Below are 21,241 nucleotides of genomic sequence, written 5' to 3' on the forward strand. Positions count from 1 at the left end.
ATTAATTTATCTTTTAATTTCCAGAACATTCGTAACAATTATAAATTAAACACTGTCCAATCACACACCAGTAAAATTAATTAATCAACAATATAAATAAAATATTCATACATTAGAAGTACAACCTGGTCGAGTTAACTGCACACGTAGCAGCCATGACGTCACGACAAAAAAAAACAATTGATACTTTAACTCGTTGACAGAAGCTTCAATACAGGGTGTGGTAGTATGAAAGTAATTTCAAGAAAGAGAGGGAGAGCGGAGGGACTGTCCGATAGCTCGCCCTGTTCCTGATTTCATGGAATTTTCCATGAAAATTTAAAATATATATTTTTTCATCAGTGTCGTGTATACCACATCTGAGATGGGCGTTGTTTTACAAAACCACACCCTGTATTGACAACAATTTTTTTACCAAAAACACTTGCAGCTTTCATTCAATTTTGAGCTTTAACCAGTTAAAATAACGTCTTTCTGCCTACCCGGGCGCTGCCTAGGCGTTTCGATGTTATGGTTCTTCTGCAAATGTTTCTTCCAGTAACATCTTCGAGTGAAGCAGGAGTGGCAGACTTCACACTCGAAACTGGAAATTGGAAAATTTGGATAAAATTAGAGTAGATCACAGCAGACTTACGCCCGTATTCACAAACTATGAGGTAGAAGAGAAGCATAACTTTTACGGTGGCTTTTTCTGTATATTCAATCCCATCAAAAACAATACTTGTCAAAAAAACCAAGTCTCGCAACTCAGTTGTTCTACGGTAAAAAGTTGTGAGATCCATGTAATACCAAGTCCAGGCCAGGAAATCTTTAACGTTTTACATAAATTATTGACTTGGCCATCGCACTAAATAATTTAATTTACACGTGTTTTCATGCGATGGCCAAGTCAATATAACGGGTGTAAAAAAACCTATCCCGAAGCCGAAGACTACTTATTCTCCACATCATGGGGATCATTTTTTTCTTTGGGACCATACCTGGGAAACTTGTGGTTTAGGAGATATTGAAGGTCAAAGTCAGAATATTTTTTTCAAGATTTTTACATTATCAATTTCAATTCGTTGTTTAAAATTTTTTTTTCTAAGAAACCTTATTAAAATTTTGAGTATTTTCGTCACAATAAGGCTTTTGTCTTTACAATAAGAAATGGATAGCAGCGCGCGCACACACGCTCAAGCGCTGCCCCCACGCCCCGAACCGCAACCCGCGCTCGCCCATGAGTCATTCAACTCTACTGTGAGTTCAACGACTACGACTGGACCAACTGAACTGAGCTTAATCCAAATCTACCTAGTTTGTAAAAATGAAATGAGTACCTAAATTAGTTACTTACACCTTAATATCACCTTACAGTTTAGTTTTTATTCTAAAAAAATAATAAATTACATTTTAATTAATAAAAACCCTTTACACGAATTTGTTTCTTTCCGCAAATTAAATAATCTTACAGAACCTAGGTTTTTAACTAAACCGTGCTTTTACGCATAACCGTTATTCTATCACAATGTAGTATCACAGGTCTTATTAGCTACGCAAGTGTGATAAGCGTAAGTAGGTATCATTAAAAAGTACCGTAAACAGATGAATAATGATCTTTTGAATGAGGCCTGTCATTCTTTACATTAATAACTCTCTACTTCAATAACTTAAGTCTTTACGATAGTAATAAAATTCATAAAGTAAAACTCAAATTATTGCTTACACCACACCGCTCTAAACGCCTAGAGTAAACACCTGGCAATGTTACTCCTATCGTTGATTAAGGCATTCACTTTCGATAGGAGTGATGATTGTGTGTTCTTTAAACTTAATTGATTTCAGCAACTAAATAAAAAGGTCTCTTTTTTCAGTCTTCCTTCCATACTCATTACTTCCTTTCTTCATAATTTACTTGAAATAAATAATGGTTATGCACGTGATTCTAAATAAACGTAATTTTAATCGTTAATCACAGGCAGTAAGCAGATGTGATAAACTTGTATCATTAAAAAGTACTGTAAACAAATGACAAATGCTCTTACACACAGGTTCATTATTTCTAGCTCTCTAACTTAATAAATTTTACGTCTTTACGATAGTAATTAATAAAATAAAACTTAACTTACTTATTACTGCAATCTGAACGCCTAGAAATAACACACTGGCAAACTCTTGCTCCTTCACTTTCGATGGGAGATTAAAAGATAAGATTTTATTTTTAAACTCGATTGATTTTAGAAACTAAACAAAATTTCATATCTTTTAGCACTTCTTTCATACCAATTACTTCCATTCTTCAACATAAAAAGATTCATCGTCTTGTTCGTGATTATTTTAAATGAACGTAACTTTATTACACGGAATAACTATCAAAATGTATTGATATTCTTATTGTTTTATTAATAACGATTGCGCATCTACAATTCATTCAAATTTGAGTATTTTGGAAGCTTGCTTAAAGCATTAATTATTATTAAGTATGCTAGGACGGATCTTTAGTTAACAAAGATTAATCAAAGTATTTTTGCCGCCGCTTTTACAATCTCATTCGTTGATAGACTTGCCTGTACTAAAGTGATGAAATTACATTTTTGTTAAGTTAAAAATTACGTAAATTTGTAGTTGAAAATGAAGAGTAATAACAAAGCGCTACCGATTCACGACGACACATTCGATAGACGTATTGCTTGACTGTTATTTGTCAGTCAGTCTCGCCGCGCGGGGCAGTACCTTTGTTGCGAGGGGCCGCTCGCGCCACGCGTTGCTCGCACGGCCAGTTCGGTTTCTTCGGCCGTCGAATGCGCTTGCGACTTTTGATTGTTTTCTCGTGCGGATAGTTAGTGTGTGAACGTGTGATAGTGAGTGTGGTAATAGTGAATGTGTGTTAGAAAGATGCCTAACCATACGTACAGTGCTCGTGAGTACGTAAACATGGTTTACTGTTATGGGAGGGCACGTGGAAACGCATCTAAAGCCCTGCAGGCTGTAGGTATCGGGCTGAACATCCTACAGCGCACCACCGTACTGATGCACGTATTATTGTTCTGGCTGTACAACGTCTGTTGGACAATCAGCCGATTGTGCCTCCGTCCGCCTCGTTGTGGCCTCGTCTAGGCGTGTATTGTGTCGGATTTGAGGAACTTAAATACCGGTCTGTACGTGAAGGAATACTGGAGCGCGCATCAAAACACGATTTACCTGGCACGCGTTTGCTTGCACGTGGAAGGCCGTCAGTTCGAGCCACAACTTGTCCGGTTGGAGCGGCCGATTCCAGACGACGTCGAAGGGGATTAGTCGGTAAGTACTTAGTTCTAAACCTAAACAAATGCTAAAGGAATGTGTTTTTTAAATGTAGGAAGTGAATAATCTGGTAATTTTGTGTACAAAATACTTCTGCGGTCGCGGTAGGTAGTGGCGGGAAAGCGCGTACGCTCCAATACACTCACACACACATAGGCACGGTCATTGCGTTGCGTGGCGCGCTGTACATTGCGGGCTGCGGAATATTGTATTTTTTTTAATCATAAAAATAAAAAATATTTCCCACCAATAATATTTTGTAATATTACTTGGTTGGGTGTACAGAAGGCGTAATTTCAGTCTTCGTGATAGGTTTTTTTACACCCTGTATTTATGTAAAACGTTAAAGATTTCCTGGCCTGGACTTGGTATTACATGGATCTCACAACTTTTTACCGTAGAACAACTGAGTTGCGAGACTTGGTTTTTTTGACAAGTATTGTTTTTGATGGGATCTCATTTCTTTTTGTATTTTGTTGACAGCAGTTATGTACTTATCTAGAAAACTGGACCGAAATTGAAAAATTTTACTCGACTTGGCGGTTGCACTACCGTGCCCCCAAATATTTTAGTTTTTCCTTGATTCATACACCAAACACTACTTATATTCCAAATTTGAAGCTTCTAGGTCTGCTAGAAGTGCCTTAGAATTTTGATGATCGGTGAGTCAGTCAGTCAGTCAGTCAGTCAGTGAGTGACAAAATTAAGAAACTTTGACCCGTTATAATTCTTAAACTACTGGTTCAAATTGAATGAAATTTGAAATATACCGTGTCTTTACAATGCCTGAATAGCTAATGAAAATTCAGCCTTCTAGTTTTATCCACAACGAAGTTACAGGCGGTCGAAAATGGCCTGAATTGCTTCGAGAAAAGGATGGTGCGGCCGTGCCGCTTTTTTGCTCGACTTGGTGGGGGCACTGCCGTGCCCCCAGATAGACTGTTATTCTTCTTACGTTATACCAAAAAATCTGATTTTTATGCACATCAGCCTGTTAGTTTTGACAGATTTTTTAGGATAGCTGCCAAAGCCACGATGACCCAAACTTCATAATTCACCAACATTATATCCTATATTGGGAACATATTATGTTGACAAACTTTCAGCTTTTATAAAATGACGTAGGTCTAGCGTTCCCTAGCTCTTAGTCTGTACGTCCTTAAAGGTGTACAACACTGAACCATCCCAGCTATGACATTGATAGGAGCCCAAGTAACATTTTACTCCATTTAAGAGTTCACATTTAGTTCCAATGTGTACTTAAAGCATTAGTACAGTTCACTCGTGATGTATAAGCTGTATTATTGCAATTAATTACACCTATACCTGTCTAAGGGACTTATAGGAGTGTAGACTAGTGTAGAGTTATACTTTTATACGATTGTTGGTGTTATAATACTCTAACAACTATCCTTTAGTCAGCCATCTGACTAAGAGCATTATAGGAGGGTAGAGATACGGCAACCGCTGTTTAACGGCCTACTTGTACGATGTTATAGAGCTAGCATTTTAATAGAACACACGTGGTCATTTATAAAGCCAAAGGCTGTTATGTTTACTTGTTTTAGACTGTTATACAGCTAGTAGCTGTAGTAGGACTTGTTTGTGATAATTAAAATAACCTTTTTTTACTATCTGTACAAAAGTGTTTCAATGGTTCGCATGTGCACTGTAGGCTGTTAAAAGGACTATATGTGTTGTCCATTAACATCAATAGCAGTTTATTTGTCCACAAGTACTACTCTTATTTGCTTTAAGCTGAACACGAATGTGAATGTGATATTCTATTACACATTTCCCCAAGCCTGTTTTTAGTTGTTCATGGTGGTTCTGTACATGATGCAGAGGAAAATATTATGCCTGAACCTGAAATTTCCCTTCAAAATATACCAGATATCAGAGTGTGATGATTGCAGTTCTTGTGATAGTGAATACCATTTTGATTTGGACAATTATTTAACCTTTCGCAAAAAAAAATAAGAACATGGGCTATTGAAAATCGTATTCCTCATTCCGCTTTGAATAAATTATCAAGCATAATAAACGAATTTAAACCGGGAACACTACCGTCTGATGCTTTAGGTATTCATACTTGACTATTAGTACCTGGGCTAGGCGATTTAACGGACATTAATAATTTTTATTGCGGATCTCTAAAATTTCAGTATTTGAAAGAATTAAAGATACACAATTGACCTGAACTAGGTACATCTTAAAGCTGTACATAAGTTCACATTAGAATAAATTTATAGACATTAGCGCTGTAGTGGTACAAATGTGGAACTTTATATAGATAACAGCATTCTAACAGAACACATGTGAACCTAATATACGCTCACCGCATTAAATTGGAGTTATAACAGTTCACATAGCCGTATTTCATTTCCACCATTTTGTTCTACATAACCTAAAATATTTACCAAATAAATCTCCAAAATTAATGCAGATTTATCACAAAATTCGCAGATAGAGCGATTGAGTTTTGGTTTCATGTTATAATTAATTACCGTAATATAATTATAATGCCAATCCAATATCAAAAACTGAAAATTGTAGATTTCCTCTCAGCCAGTTTTAAATATTTTAAAATGAATATCGCGTTTTTACAGAGGCGCGTAAATATTTTAGCTGTAAATATGTATACATTTCACGATAAAGTTGCATTCCCAATGGCATTAACATTATTAAGTATATAAAACCCGTGTTATTATTTGCATAAATGATTATCCGCCCGAGTTGTTTCCCTCTTGGCACTCACGTACAAATACCAAACTAATATTAAAATGTGGAAATAATTTAAGACACACGTGAACTTTAGGTTGCATTGGAGTACTTTTGTCGGACTTTATAACTTTGAAAGCTGTGCATTTAGCCACTTGTTACTCTTTATTGTCCTCACGTACGTTGTATGGTTCACACTGCGTCCCATATAGTGCCGTAAGTCAGCCTTAAGTACGATGTTACTACTTAAACTGCTATTATAATGCTATTATACTGCTAATGTACAGCCATAGTGAACTTAAAGCTGTCTAATTTGTGCCCAAACTGGTTCTATAAAAGCATTATAGCAAGCTATACAGCTCGTATACAGCTGACATACACAGCTTGTGGAGTACATGTGAACGACTATTGAACTCTTAAATGGAGTAAAATGTTACTTGGGAGGGCTACTATAGATTTCAGCCATAGGACGTCCACTGCTGAACATAGGCCTCCCTGTTGGCGTAAAGGTAGCAGGGAAGCGCTGGACGCAGGCCGCTACCAATCGATCAACCTTTAAATATTTTATTTAAATACCTATTACTTTTTAAGTTTTATGTATTTATTCCAGCACTGCGGCAAATTATTCGCGTGCAAATCGTCGATGTACTCGCACACACGCATTCACCTCCCGCCGCAGTATGCGTGCGAGCATTGCGACTACAAAGCTACTTACAAGCACGACCTGGCCAAGCACTTGCATATACACGCCGGTAAGTCGTTAAACGGGCACGGGAACATATTCCCACCTTAATAAAATAGTGGGAATATTACTCAACATCAAATAAATCACACCTTCCGCGACGCGAACTTTAAAGATTTTCTTTTGACACAATCATGGTGCCCCAACAATATTGGTGTTATTTGAAAGCTCAATAAATATCCTTAAAGAAAAACACATATTTTAATTTCTAAACAAATGATTAACATAACATATACGGTTCCTCCAAAGCTCAGTACGCCTGGCTCTATTTTCCCTGGATATCCATAAGTCGAGTGGGCCCGATGGAATCCCTCCTATCGTGCTGAGGACGTGCGCTCCAGAGTTAGCACCGGTTTTAACGCGCCTTTTTCGGCTCTCCTACCTCTCTGGCATAGTCCCGACCTCATGGAGGACAGCTTTGGTGCACCCGATCCCTAAAAAAGGTGACCACTCAAATCCGTCCAACTATAGGCCGATAGCAATCACCTCCTTGTTCTCGAAGATAATGGAATCCATTATCAACAGCCAGCTCCTTCGGTACCTAGAGGCCCACCAGTTGCTAAGTGACCGACAGTACGGTTTCCGTGGAGGTCGCTCGGCTGGTGATCTTCTGGTCTACTTGACACATTGTTGGGCACAGGCGATCGAGACTAACGGGGAAGCATTGGCGGTCAGTTTGGATATGGCGAAGGCCTTCGATCGGGTTTGGCACAAAGCGCTTCTTTCGAAGCTCCCTTCCTATGGGCTTCCCGAGAAATTATGCGGATGGGTCGCCAGCTTTTTAGCAGACAGAAGCATTAAGGTCGTTGTCGACAGCAAATGCTCAGACTCTATGTCTGTGAATGCTGGTGTCCCCCAAGGCTGTGTGCTATCGCCTACGCTCTTCCTTCTGCATATCAATGATATGCTGCAAATTAGCGGCATTCATTGCTATGCGGACGACAGCACGGTTGATGCCGCTTATACCGGCCGCGCAAATATCTCTCGGGAGAACGTCATTGAGAGCCGTAACAAACTTGTGTCCGACATTGAAACCTCCTTGAAGGAGGTCTCAGACTGGGGTCGACGCAATTTGGTCCAATTTAACCCTACAAAGACACAAGTTTGCGCGTTCACCGCCAAAAAGTTGCCGTTTGTCGTATCCCGCTGTTTCGAGAGCACTCCCCTAACTGCCTCAGCCAATATCGGAATCCTTGGTGTCGACATATCGAGCGAAGTCCAGTTCCGTGGTCATTTAGAGGGTAAGGCTAAATTAGCCTCGAAGAAGCTTGGTGTGCTCAATAGATCGAGACGGTATTTCACTCCAGCCCATCGTCTGCAACTTTACAAGGCGCAGGTTCGGCCTCATATGGAATACTGTTCTCATCTTTGGGCAGGTGCGCCCCAGTACCAGCTTCTCCCTCTGGACCGCATTGAACGGAGAGCAGCTCGAATCGTTGACTGCCAGGACATTTCGGATCGGCTTGACCCCTTGGCGCTGCGTAGAGATGTATCCTCACTGTGCATATTCTATCGCATGTATCACGGGGAGTGCTCCGAAGAATTATCCGGACTTATTCCTGCCGCCACTTTTCGCCACCGATCTACCCGACAGCACTTCCACCCCCATCACTTAGATGGTTGGCAGTCCACAACAGTACGTTTCTCTAGAAACTTTCTGCCCCGTACAACCAAACTGTGGAATGGACTGTCGTCTGCGGTGTTTCCGGACGGATACGACCTGCAAGCTTTCAAGAGGAGAGCGTATCTTTACCTTAAAGGCCGGCAACGCACCTGTAACGCCCCTGGGTCTGCGGGTGTCTATGGGCGACGGTAATCACTTACCATCAGGTGATCCGTTTGCTCGTTTGCCTCCTATCACATAAAAAAAAAAAAAAAAAAATATACCATAAATGTGACTTGAAAATAGACCTCACTTTGGGCTCACCTCTGGGATCAATTAGACCAATTTTTATGGTTATAAAACCAAATAAAGATCTCACGTGTCCTCTTTAACAGATGGATAGCGATTAATCCCAACTTAACAGTTTTATAGTCATAAAAAATGGCTATAGCGTAACTACCTATTTTTTGAAGAAGTGACTCTGGATCCTTGTAAAGACACATTTTTGGGGTAAAAACCTTTTCTTTAATGAAATGAAGTTTAGAACTAGGCTTTCAAATGGTACCAATGTTGGTGGGAAGTGGGGATGCATACGTTTGATGAGTGCTTGTCGCGGGAGGTGCGATTTATTTGATGCCGAGTGTATTTCAATGTCACCCCTCCCGTGCCGCTCCCATGCCTCAGGCACTGACTGAGTTAAGCTAGAACTATAGAATTAATTACTTTTTACATAGTAGGTATTATTAAAACTCACCGTTTCACATTATTATGCGAGTCCATATGCCTGTTATACTTCGTGCGATCGAAGCAAGCGTACGTGCACAATTCGCAGCGGAATCGCTTCACACGTTCGTGCTCGCGTCGAATATGTTGGTTTAGAGTCGACGACGTTCGATAGCGAACCGCGCAGATTTGACACTGGTAGAGTTTTATACCTGGAATGGAGAAAAATTGGTATTAAGCTCGGTTTTATTGAGGTGGGAAATATGTTCCCACTGTTTTATTGAGGTGGGAAATATATTCCCATTGTTTTATGAAGGTGGGAAATACAGTGTGAGTCACGTTAAAGTGTACATATGAAAATAGATGAAATTAGACCTATTTTTATCGACAAAAAAAAGGTCAAAAAATTTTTGAGATTTTTTTTTCTTCCTATTACTTATTGTAAAGAAAACGTAATAACTTTTAAACTAAGCGGTATATCCTGATAAAATAAAAACAGTAATAATGCTAAATAACAGGCGATACTAAAAAAATACATAAAATACACAAAAAATGCCAACAAATAATAAAAAATGATACTTTTTGAAAAAAATCTGCTTTAAAATTCGTATTTTTTTGGTTATTTGATAAATTTCTCCAAAAAATGCCCCTATAATAGGTGGTTTTTATTACTTTGTATTATTCTCTATCGTATTATCTTTGTAAAACCAAAAATAGCATGTCTCTAACCCTATCACAACATTTGCTATGATCGTTTGAACAAAGGCCTGCCACAACATTATTCTCCGCTACAGTTAGAGAAAATTTTAATTTTAACTAAAATGCTTATTTTACTTCGAAATATTTTGTTTTTATTTGAAATCTAACTTGTCTGTATCAAAATTACAAATCTAGAGCCATTTTCAGTTTCGTTGTTAACGAAGCGTTGAATGGCGCGCCCGGAGAGGCTTAGTTCAAACGATCATTGCAAACGTTGTGATAGGGATAGAGACATGCGATTTTTGGTTTTACAAAGATAATACGATAGAGAATAATATAAAGTAATAAAAACCACCGGTTATAGGGGCATTTTTTGGAGAAATTTATCAAATAACCAAAAAAACACGAATTTAAAAGCAGATTTTTTTCGAAAAGTATCATTTTTTATTATTTGTTGGCCTTTTTTGTGTATTTTATGTATTTTTTTAGTATCGCCTGTTATTTAGCATTATTAATGTTTTTATTTTATCAGGATATACCGCTTAGTTTAAAAGTTATTACGTTTTCTTTACAATAAGTAATTGGAAGAAAAAAAATTCTATAAAAAATTTAAAAAAAATCTCAAAAAAATTTTGACCTCTTTTTTGTCGATAAAAACAGGTCTAGTTTCATCTATTTTCATATGTACACTTTAACGTGACTCACACTGTATATTCCCACTGTTATATTAAAGTGGGAAATACACTCGACACCAAATAAATCGCAATTCAAACGTGCATCCCCAGATTCCCCAGTCCCCACTTCCCACCAATATTGGCACCATTTAAAAGCCTAGTTCTAAACTTCATTTCATTAAAGGAAAGGTTTTCCCCCAAAAAATGTGTCTTTAGAAGGATCCAGTCACTTCTACAAAAATAGGTAGTTAGGCTTGAGCCAAATTTTATGGCTATAAAACTGTGAAGTTGGAATTAATCGCTATCCATCTGTTAAAGAGGACACGTGAGATCATTATTTGGTTTTATAACCATAAAAATTGGTCTAATTGATCCCAGAGGTGAGCCCCAAGCCAAGTGAGGTCTTTTTAGGGTTCCGTACCTCAAAAGGAAAAAACGGAACCCTTATAGGATCACTTTGTTGTCCGTCTGTCCGTCCGTCTGTCAAGACCCTTTATCTCAAGAACGCGTGAACGTATCAAGCTGAAATTCACATGAAATACTCAGGTCTATTGTCCCTTTAAGCTGTGAAAATATCAAACTTCTAAGCCAAGCCAATCAAAAGATACAGCCGATTATGTCGATATTTTCAACAAATTTTCGACACTCGCATAGGAATCAAAACCTACAGGATACTTCCCGTAAACTCAGAATCTTGAAATTTGGCATAAAGCATTGTCATATAATGCAAATATAGGAAAAAATTGCGAAAATTACATTTTTTTAGTTATATAATATAATAACAATATTTTAATAAAATGAAACTTACTACCTTATTTCTCACGAACGAATAAAGGTATCAAATTGAAATTTATACCAAATACCTAGATCTATTGTCCCTTTAAGAAGTAAAAAAATCAAACTTCTAAGTTAACGCGATCAAAAGATACAGCAGTTTATACCGACACCTTAGACGAATTTCCGTCACACGCTAGGGAATCAAAACCTACAAGGTACTTCCTGTGAACTCAGAATCTTGAAATTCGGCACGAAGCAACGTTATATAGTACAGATAAAGGAAAAATTGCGAAAATGATAAATTTGAAGTTATATAAAATTTAAAATATTATTTTTGCTTACATGACATAAAATATTTTTTTAATAATTATAAACTTACTACCTACCCTTTTTCACATGAACGCGTAGAGATATTAAAGTTGAAATTCATATCAAACACTTCTTAAATCTAATTGCCTCTAAACTGTGAGAAATTCTAAATCAACGCAAAAATTCAAAACGCTGAGGTAGGTACCTACCTATAATGCAAATATAGGAAAAATAAATAAATAAAAAATAATCATACCGCATATTTTGAAATTCGCCACTACTCGCAACGGAATCAAGTAAGTAATTTGATTTAATACGTCATAAATTGTAAACCGCTACGTTTGTACGGCGGAACCCTCGGTGTGCGAGCCCGACTCGCACTTGGCCGGTTTTTTCAAGTCACATTTATGGTATATGTTATGTTAATCATTTGTGTAGAAATTAAAATATGTGTTTTTCTTTAAGGATATTTATTGAGCTTTCAAATAACACCAATAATAATAAATCTTTGGACAATAATAATAAATCTTTGGACAATTTCACACAGCGCCAGCTAGCCCCAAAGTAAGCAACTTAATGCTTGTGTTATGGGTGCTAGCTTAACGGATATACTACTTATATACTTTTTTTTTTTTTAAATACATAAATATTATACATAGTCACATCCAGACCCGTCACAGAAATTAAAATTCATCATTTCAATTTCTGCCCGGCCGGGAATCGAACCCGGGACCTCTCGGCATAGTAGTCCGTTCTGAACCACTACACCAAACGGCCGACAAGCCGTACCAATATTGTTGGGGCACCATGATTGTGTCAAAAGAAAATCTTTAAAGTTCGCGTCGCGGAAGGTGTGATTTATTTGATGTTGAGTAATATTCCCACTATTTTATTAAGGTGGGAAATATATTCCCGTGCCCGTTTAACGACTTACCGGCGTGTATATGCAAGTGCTTGGCCAGGTCGTGCTTGTAAGTAGCTTTGTAGTCGCAATGCTCGCACGCATACTGCGGCGGGAGGTGAGTGCGTGTGTGCGAGTACATCGACGATTTGCACGCGAATAATTTGCCGCAGTGCTGGAAAAAAAATAGAAAAAATATTAATTGTCATTAACGACAAAAAATCTATTTATTTATTTAAAAAATCAAATCAAAAAAATCAAAATCAAAATTCATTTATTTGCTTGATAAGCGGTACACAGCAGATGTCCATGTAAAAATAGTTCGCACAAATCACCACAACTGGCATGCAAATAGCTTACAACTACTTAATCTACGCAATTTAATAGATACATGCAACAAAACAGGAAACATGTGGGTACATACTACTGAAACTTAAAAGCATCAAAGTATTCCTTAATGGTGTAAAAACCCTTCCCAATCAGCCATGATTTTAATTTTCCTTTAAAAATATTTAACGGCAAAGATTTCATTTCTTCGTCCAACCTATTATAAACCTTAATAGCCATACAGTACGCATTATTAATACATAAAGATGTCGTCACGATAGGAAGGTTTAATTTATGAGGACGTCTTATATTAAAATTGCAAACGTCTTTTTTGGTTTGAAATAAGTTGAGGTTGCTTTTGACAAATACACATAGCTCATAAATATACAAACACGGGACAGTCAGCAATTTGAGTTCCTTAAAAAGTGGTCTGCAAGATGTTAAAATATCAACATTGCAGATTGCCCGAATACACTGCTTTTGGGCTATAAGTACCCGTTGAACATGGCATGAGTTGCCCCAAAGAATAATGGCGTACCTGAGAAGAGAACTCACATAACCATGGTATGCCTGTATGGCAACTTTTTTGTCACAGATTTTTGTTAGCCGCCATAGTGCATAAGCAAACGAATTTAATTTAGTGCACATTTTATCGATATGACTCTTCCACGAGCAGCGATCATCCAGTAATATTCCCAAGAATAAAGTCTGAGATGATTCTTTAATATCCTCACTTCCAAATTTGACTTGTAAGGGGACTTTATTTGCATTTTTATTAATAAATTGTATAAATGTCGTTTTGTTTATATTAGCATGTAGATTATTGTTATTGAGCCAGGTGATTACTTTATATATTGTGTCATTGATGTCTTGATTGTATGTTTTAGTATCGTTGCACGGTATGACAACAGATACATCGTCAGCGAAAAGATTACATTTAAATTTTATACAATTAGGAAGGTCATTTATATATAATAAAAATAATAAGGGACCTAAAATACTTCCTTGTGGTACCCCAAATTTATTTTGTTTGATGTCAGATTTATATTTGTGTATTTCCATATTCGTGTCAATATTCGAGATTTCTACAAATTGCTTCCTATTACTTAAATAGCTGTTTAACCACTGATTTGCCATACCTCTAATACCATATTTGTTACATTTACTTAATAAAATATCATGTGATACGAAATCAAAGGCCTTGCTCATGTCAAAGAACACCACAGTTACAGGCTTGCGTTTATCCATATACTCAAAGATGTTCCTCAATAACATAAAAGCTGCCAAAGATGTCGATTTACCTTTTTGGAATCCACACTGTTCCTTTCCTATTATATCCATTTTTTGCGAGAAATTTGTAAGACGGATATGCATTATTCTTTCAAAAATTTTTGATATTGTCGGTAGAAGGGAGACTGGTCGATAGTTAGCTACATCACATCTGTCACCTTTTTTAAAAAGAGGCTTAATCACTGCCATTTTTAGTGGTTCAGGAAATATACCTGTACTAAGTGAAAGATTTATTAAGTAGGTTAACACCGTGACAATTTCCACTTTACATGTTTTTAGTATCTTAGTTTGTATCTCGTCATGACCAGTCGATTTTGTGTTTTTAAGTGAAGTAACCACTTTCAAAACTTCTTGTTCGTCAGTTGGAGTTAAGAAAATAGTGGCATCTTTGTATTGTATTTGATTTGAGTTATGACTGTGATTATTTAAAACTGAATTAGTCAAATTAATGTAATAGTTGTTGAAAATATTAGATATGTCAGTAGGATCATTAATTTCGTTATTGTCAATTAGCAATTTGTCAATATGTTTACCCATTACGTTATTATATGTCTTGTGTCTGATTAAGTCCCATGTAGCCTTACATACATTTTTACAGTTATCTAAATATCTTTTGTTTGCAAGTTTTTGAGCCTGGTATATGCATTTCTTAAGGTACTTTGAGTATTGCTTATACTTAATTTTTAACGAACCATGTCGTTTCTTATAATAGTGAAAACGAAGTTTTCTTTTGGTTATTGTGGATTTTTTTAAACCTTTCGTAAACCAATTTGTTGATTTAGTAGAAGGGTTTATTTTGATTCTTTTAATCGGAAAACATAAGTCATAAAACAATTTGAACTCTTCGTAGAACAGGTTAAATGCTGTAGACATTTCCTCTTCTTCAAAGACATTACTCCACGTTAGACTACTTAAGCACTCACGAAATTTAGAAATATTGTCTGGGTTGTAGTCTCTTATATTGCAATACCAGTATTTGGGAATTTTGTTTGGTATGACTACATCGAAAGTAACAGATTGTGCAGTGTCGTGATCTGATAAACCTAGCATGTGTGTTTCACCTACAGCTTCCGGTATGTTACTCATAATTTGGTCCAAACATGATTTTTTACGTGTGGGAGATAATATATGCAATACGAAGTTATAGTTAGCAGCAATTCTTTTTAACTCATATGAACTATTATTTTCCTTCAAAATATCAATGTTTAGATCCCCAGCAATCACAACTTTATACTTTATTTTGCGCTTTAATGTATCTAAAAGCTGTTCAAACATTCGGAAGAATATCGTTATGTCTGCCGTCGGCGTTCTGTAAATACAAACCACAATGCATTTGATTTGCGTTATTTCTACGCCGCAACATTCAAAAACAATACTCTTAGATAACTCTTTTAGAAAAGTCAACTCTCTTGTTTCGATGTCATTAGCAGTTAGAATGCAGACACCACCTCTTTTTTGATGGCACCTAGAGTATGATGCTGCCAAGTAATAACCCGAGATGTTGATATTTCCCTCACTACCAGCCTTCACAAACGTCTCACTAAAACAAAGCACTTTGAACTGTTTATTTTTTGATGAAAGTTCGTCTAAGGTCAACTCAACCAACTCTTTCTTACCGAGTAGCCCAGCTATATTTTGATGGAAAACAGAAAATGCGCTATTTTGCACGAAAAAAGTCATTATTAGTTGGTTGTCTGCGATGTAGTTCTGGTTTAAGCGATTTATCTTTCATAAAGTATTCCGTTATTAGTTTTTGTTTAGGAACTGTAATCTGTTTTTGATTAGGTAAATTATTTATTTTATGTATATGCTGTAACGAGTAAATATTAGTTTTTTTATGTTTGTCTTTTTTTATTGAAATCTTTTTAATTGGCTTATTTCTCCTATTGTATCCCAGATATTTCCTGTCATAGTACATGTTATCAATAATAAAGTTTATTTTCTGGCACACTCTATACAGGTAAGTTCCATTATAACAATCAGTGTCATCGACTTCTACGAATTTGCAATTATCGAAATGTTTGCAATATATTTTCAAAGTTTCATTTAAATGTTTTTCATTTAAGTATCTGCTATGATTTACACTTAGTACAATTACAGTTTGTCTATGGTTAAATTTTAAGAACGAACACAATTCTGCAATTAACTTGATCGGATTACTATCACACTCGCCCATACTAACAACAATCACATCATTTGGATGAATATTTGAAGTGTCGGTCAATTTTAGTACTTCATTACAAGGTGCGTTAGGTTTTATACATGATTTTATACAATATTTCTCGAAATTTGTGTTTTCCCTAGACCGATATAACGCTGGACCTATTCCACTACATTGTTGTCCGCCTAAAATGTGTATTATGCTATTCCTCTGGGACGGTGTGTTTGTTTTCTCTTGTGTATTCTTCTGAGTCGATGCTGTCTTCCTTTCTTCCACGCCGTTGGTTTTTTTCATCGATGGCACGATCTTTTCCGGTGTACTATTTTCAAAATTCTCAGCCAAATTTATTTGTACAGTCTTCTCTATTTGGATTTTTTGACTTTTGTTTAAGTTTTTCGTACTTTTATTACTTTTTGGTGTAGATTTAGGTGTAGATCTACATATCGATTGTAATTGCTTGATTTGAAGCGAGTAATCAGATATCTGTTCTTTTAGACTACTATTTACTAGTAAAAGATTGTCTATTTCGTTGTTGGCTGTATTTAGTTTTTCTCGAAGTTGTTGCATTTCATTTTTTAATTCGTCTATTTCCTGTCTGTTATTTTGTAATATCTCTGGACAACTTCTATTGAGGGTGTCATTTTGTAGAATAGAACAGTCTGTGTCACTTTCATCAGTCAGTGAGTCAAATGAGTTTTGCAAAGGTATGTTACATTTCCTATGCGTGATGTTGTCAATTGATAAGTTACTGATATCATTACTGGGAAGTAGTTTGTGTGACTTTGATGTTGCTTTCGTACCTTTAGTTTTGACCACTTCATTTTGGATCAGCAGTATTTCTTCGCGCTTTTGTGTTGAAGTACTGCTCTTTCTAGAGAGCATTTTATTGCTTGCGTTACAGCTTTGACATACCCAGGTATCTTTGCGGGTTTTGTCCATAAGATAAAAGAGTTTTTCTTTATTGAGACAAACCAAATCATAAGCTTGTTTACATTGTGAACATCTTAGAAACTGTTTTTCTTTAATTTGTTTTTGGCATTTACCGCATTTGACTGTTGGGGCCATTTTCCAATATTTTAAAAATATTGAACACAATTTCAAAATAATGTCCTTCACTGCTGTGTGAATAATGTCCGCTTTGTTCGCGCGTCAATGGGCCGTACAGCTGCTCGATGTGGATGACTCGTGCGGATGACTCAGCGCCTGTGGCGGCGGCCGGCGGTGAGACCGAAGCGAGCGCGATGTGTAGCGTGTAAACATTACGTTCGTTAGGAATAATTTTGAATTGTTTCTTCTTGTAACTTCGGAACTAATACGTATTTTTTAACACTGTTTTCACCACTGTATAGCTTGATTCAATGTCTACATAACAGTATATAGCACGATATAGAGTTTTAACTTTTTACACCGTTTATAATTTTTAAAGCACGGAGAGAACGGTAACGTGTCTGCTTTCGACTGACACCCGACGACGACTTAAAATTAAACATTACTGTACTGTGTAAGACACACTTAAAATTAAACATTACTGTCAAGATACCTTGCAGACTAGACTTTTAGTCGGCCGATAGTTGGGTCACGCTGTTCATCACGGGACTATTCCCACCTCTCGTTCCCACCGCTGCAACTCCTGTGTAGCCAGGATCTACAGCTTGACCGCCATAAAAACCTAACCAATGAAGGTCAAGTTTGTCTCGAGGGAAAGTTAAACTGTCATTGGACCCGCAACGAAATTAATCAGAAGAATACAGGAGTTCGAAGTTAAGGTTCGACTTCTCTCTAGTGTTAATCAGCATGAACATGTATGAAAGTGGGCACATTGCACCAATTTAGTATCAGCCGCATTTCTCATACAAATTGAAAGCCGATCCCACTATCGGCTGACTAAAAGAAGATAGGTTCTACTATACCCAGGCTATTGAGTATTGACATCCTGAAGACAACAGACTTTAAGAAGCCACGATAGCCGAACAGTGAAGGGGTCGGACTGGCCGACTCGTGATCCGAGGAACGCGGGTTCCATCCCCGTCGCCGCTCGACTATTGTGGTGAGCCCACTCGTATCACAAGCATATTTAGCTTACCACGAGGGGTTAACGGGAATATTAGTAACTAGCGGCCGCCCGCGACTTCATACGCATGGACCCCGTTGAATTTTGCAAAAACCCGTCTTAGTGAGCACCTACACTCTAAAAGGAACCCCCATGCAAATTTTGAGACTTCTAGCACTTGTAGTTTCTGAGATATCGTGATGAATCAGTCAATCAGTGACCTTTCGCTTTTATACAGGGTGTTAGGTAAATAGGTATATGAGCTGACACTAGCCCATGTTAACATGGTCATATAAATGGTATGGTGAAGTCAGAAAATTGATATCTTCATTTTAATTATTTTAATTTTCATACAAATCGGATTTATAAAATTTATTATGTATGAAAATTAAAAAAATTAACCTGATAATATCAAATTTCTGATTTCACCATACCATTTATATGACCATGTTAACATGGGCTAGTGTCGGCTCATATACCCATTTACCTAACACCCTGTAGATATAGATTTGTATTTACAAATTGGTAATATTATTTTAAAAAATGCAATAAAGCTTTAAGATAAATACCTCGCACATATAAGTCTCCGCTTGAGCTCCGTGGACAGTTCTCTTGTGCTCATCATTCAATTTCCTACTCGCAAAGCTGACCTTGCACGGTTCGCACCACAACCTTCTGAAATTGAACTTCTTCAAGCGAGGCTTCTTTTGTTTCCCTTCTTTCTTCTTGTATGGGCCACGGATCTTACGTGGCTTCTTTTCTGGAATGGTACTATAATGAATAATCAAAATTATTTGATTAGTTTACATTTCATTACTGTGAGAACATAGTAAATAATTAACCAAAAAAGTATATTTTGTGATATAGTTAAACCATTAATTGAATAATGTAAGTACTCTTAAAATCATAAAGAAGAATGTTCAAAAAACCCCATACCCATTTTGTGTCTGTCCAAGACAATATAGCCCCCTTACTAATAAAAAGTTAAGGTGGCGGTTCGCACCGCGACAGAGACAGGAGACCGCGACCGTTATTTGACTAAGGCAGAGACCTGTGTCTCTGTCTCGCTTGCGAACTGTCGCTTATTCATTGTCTAAAGTCAAGTAACGTTCGCGGTCTCGCGTCTCGGTCTCCTGTCTCTGTCGCGATGCGAACCGCCACCTTTACACAGTCGTTGAACACTGTTTTAAAATGACATTTCCATACTAAACGTCACTTAAAAACACTGTTCAACCAGCGTCTAACTTTTATTAGTAAGGGGGTATGGGTCTAAGTAATTTTAAATAAATTTTTTTTAAACAAATAAGTTAACAAAAATCCTTACATTTCTTCCTCTTTAAATCCATCATCGGGCTCCTCCTTAACATTAAAATCATCGTCACAAAAATGGTCATCGTCACTGAAATAATCCAATTCAGTCTTGATTCCGCTTTTAAGTAAATCTTGGTATGTCTCGTTGGCTAGTATACAGGAGGATTTGAATTTGTATGCGATTGTCATGTCTTGGATGCAGTTACTGCATATTTGTGACGGAAGACCGTCGTCTATCGTGATCTGCAATAATAAAAAAGATTATTTAATCGATGAAACAAATCAAACATACTAATATTTAATTTTGACCAGTATTTTGGTACTTATAAACGTCAAAAATAATAAAAAATTGTAACCCTTAGCACTTTACATGTTTCCTTATCTTTTAGGCCCTACCAGTGCTTTCAGAAAATTGTTACTGTAAATATTTAGTTGAAGCTACTAATGTATATTTCAGTTGTAAATATTTAGCTAAAACAGTGTTTTTTGTGTAGGCTTGCTCTCTATAATGATCTCATCCAAAAAGATAATAATATGATCTACAGTGAAGCAAACCTGCATAGAAGGTTTACATGTAATAAAACTTCATAATAACATCTAACAAACTCTAACCCAAGTTATAATTTTCAGATTTTAGGCCAACAATTTGAGCATAAATGAGCAAAAACTTAATAATCTAACTCAAGGGTGTCTTTTAAGAAAGCTGTCAAATGACTTTAGCACCAGTTTCTGTCTTGTAACTACCTATAACAATAACTCTTACAAGTGCTTCTAAGACTAAAGAAGTGTAGATTCTAGGTTAATAATGAAAGTAAATAGTCATTTACCTGTAAACCTGTACAATATAAAATCTTATCGACAATATCACAGCCTGCATCAAAAATATAGGACATTGCTAAGTAGCTGCACATGCAGACCCTACAGGTGTCCTTAGGGCATTCTATTTTTATTTTTTTCTCTTCACTGGGTTGCTTATTGCTAGTCATTGTGAGAAGAATCTCTTGAACTTAGCTCTTGAAGGAGAAATCACCACCACAAATGACAAGTTTTACTATCAGGCTTTTTATGTTAATGTTGATTGTTGATCATATTATAAATACTAAATTAATTTTTGTGGGATAGAATTCCGTAAATATCTATATTAAAAAATAGATTCTTTCATATTTTTACCAATTTTTACAATCAAGGAAATACGAATCAAAATCATCACAGACACAGCCAGAAACAACATGTCATGAAAATGTCAAAATTGTCAAAAAATAGTGAAGTCCATGCCACATTAATTGATCATTATCGACAGAATATCTGTGTCTATAGTTACAAAATATGAAAATTATCAATCATTGAAACCAGAGCCCCGATTACGGTAACTTTTATAACGTCTACAATCCAGACGCGTTTCTGATTCTGCGATACGATTGTTCAAAACAGCTGACGTACGCTGTTGAACGACCAATCGTATCGCAGAATTGAGAAGCGTGTCTGGATTGTTGACGTTAAAAATTACCGTAATCGGGGCTCTGTCCTAGGTTTCAATGATTGAAAATTTTCATACTTGGTTTTACAGGATTAGAAGTAGTGGAATAGGCTGATAACCATGGTTTTATTTATATTAACCGGCAGACAGTGGTGACTGAGTTTGTTGCGGCGCTTCTTCTCAGCACTTGCCAA

General features: G+C 36.6%; 1 protein-coding gene across 1 annotated transcript; it reads right to left on the reverse strand.

The window, feature by feature from the left end:
- On the reverse strand, positions 1 to 20,793 carry LOC135086225 (zinc finger protein 595-like). Its single transcript, XM_063981052.1, has 6 exons — positions 20,398 to 20,793; positions 19,584 to 19,813; positions 18,829 to 19,030; positions 12,465 to 12,606; positions 9,103 to 9,283; positions 1 to 583 (listed from the first exon to the last, which is right to left on the reverse strand). Exons 1-6 carry the CDS (start codon positions 20,554 to 20,556, stop codon positions 451 to 453), a joined length of 1,047 nt encoding a protein of 348 aa, XP_063837122.1. The 5' UTR covers positions 20,557 to 20,793; the 3' UTR covers positions 1 to 450.
- Between the last annotated feature and the right edge of the window lie 448 nt (positions 20,794 to 21,241).

This window comes from Ostrinia nubilalis, chromosome 30 (assembly GCF_963855985.1).
Source record: "Ostrinia nubilalis chromosome 30, ilOstNubi1.1, whole genome shotgun sequence".
NCBI lineage: Eukaryota > Metazoa > Arthropoda > Insecta > Lepidoptera > Crambidae > Ostrinia > Ostrinia nubilalis.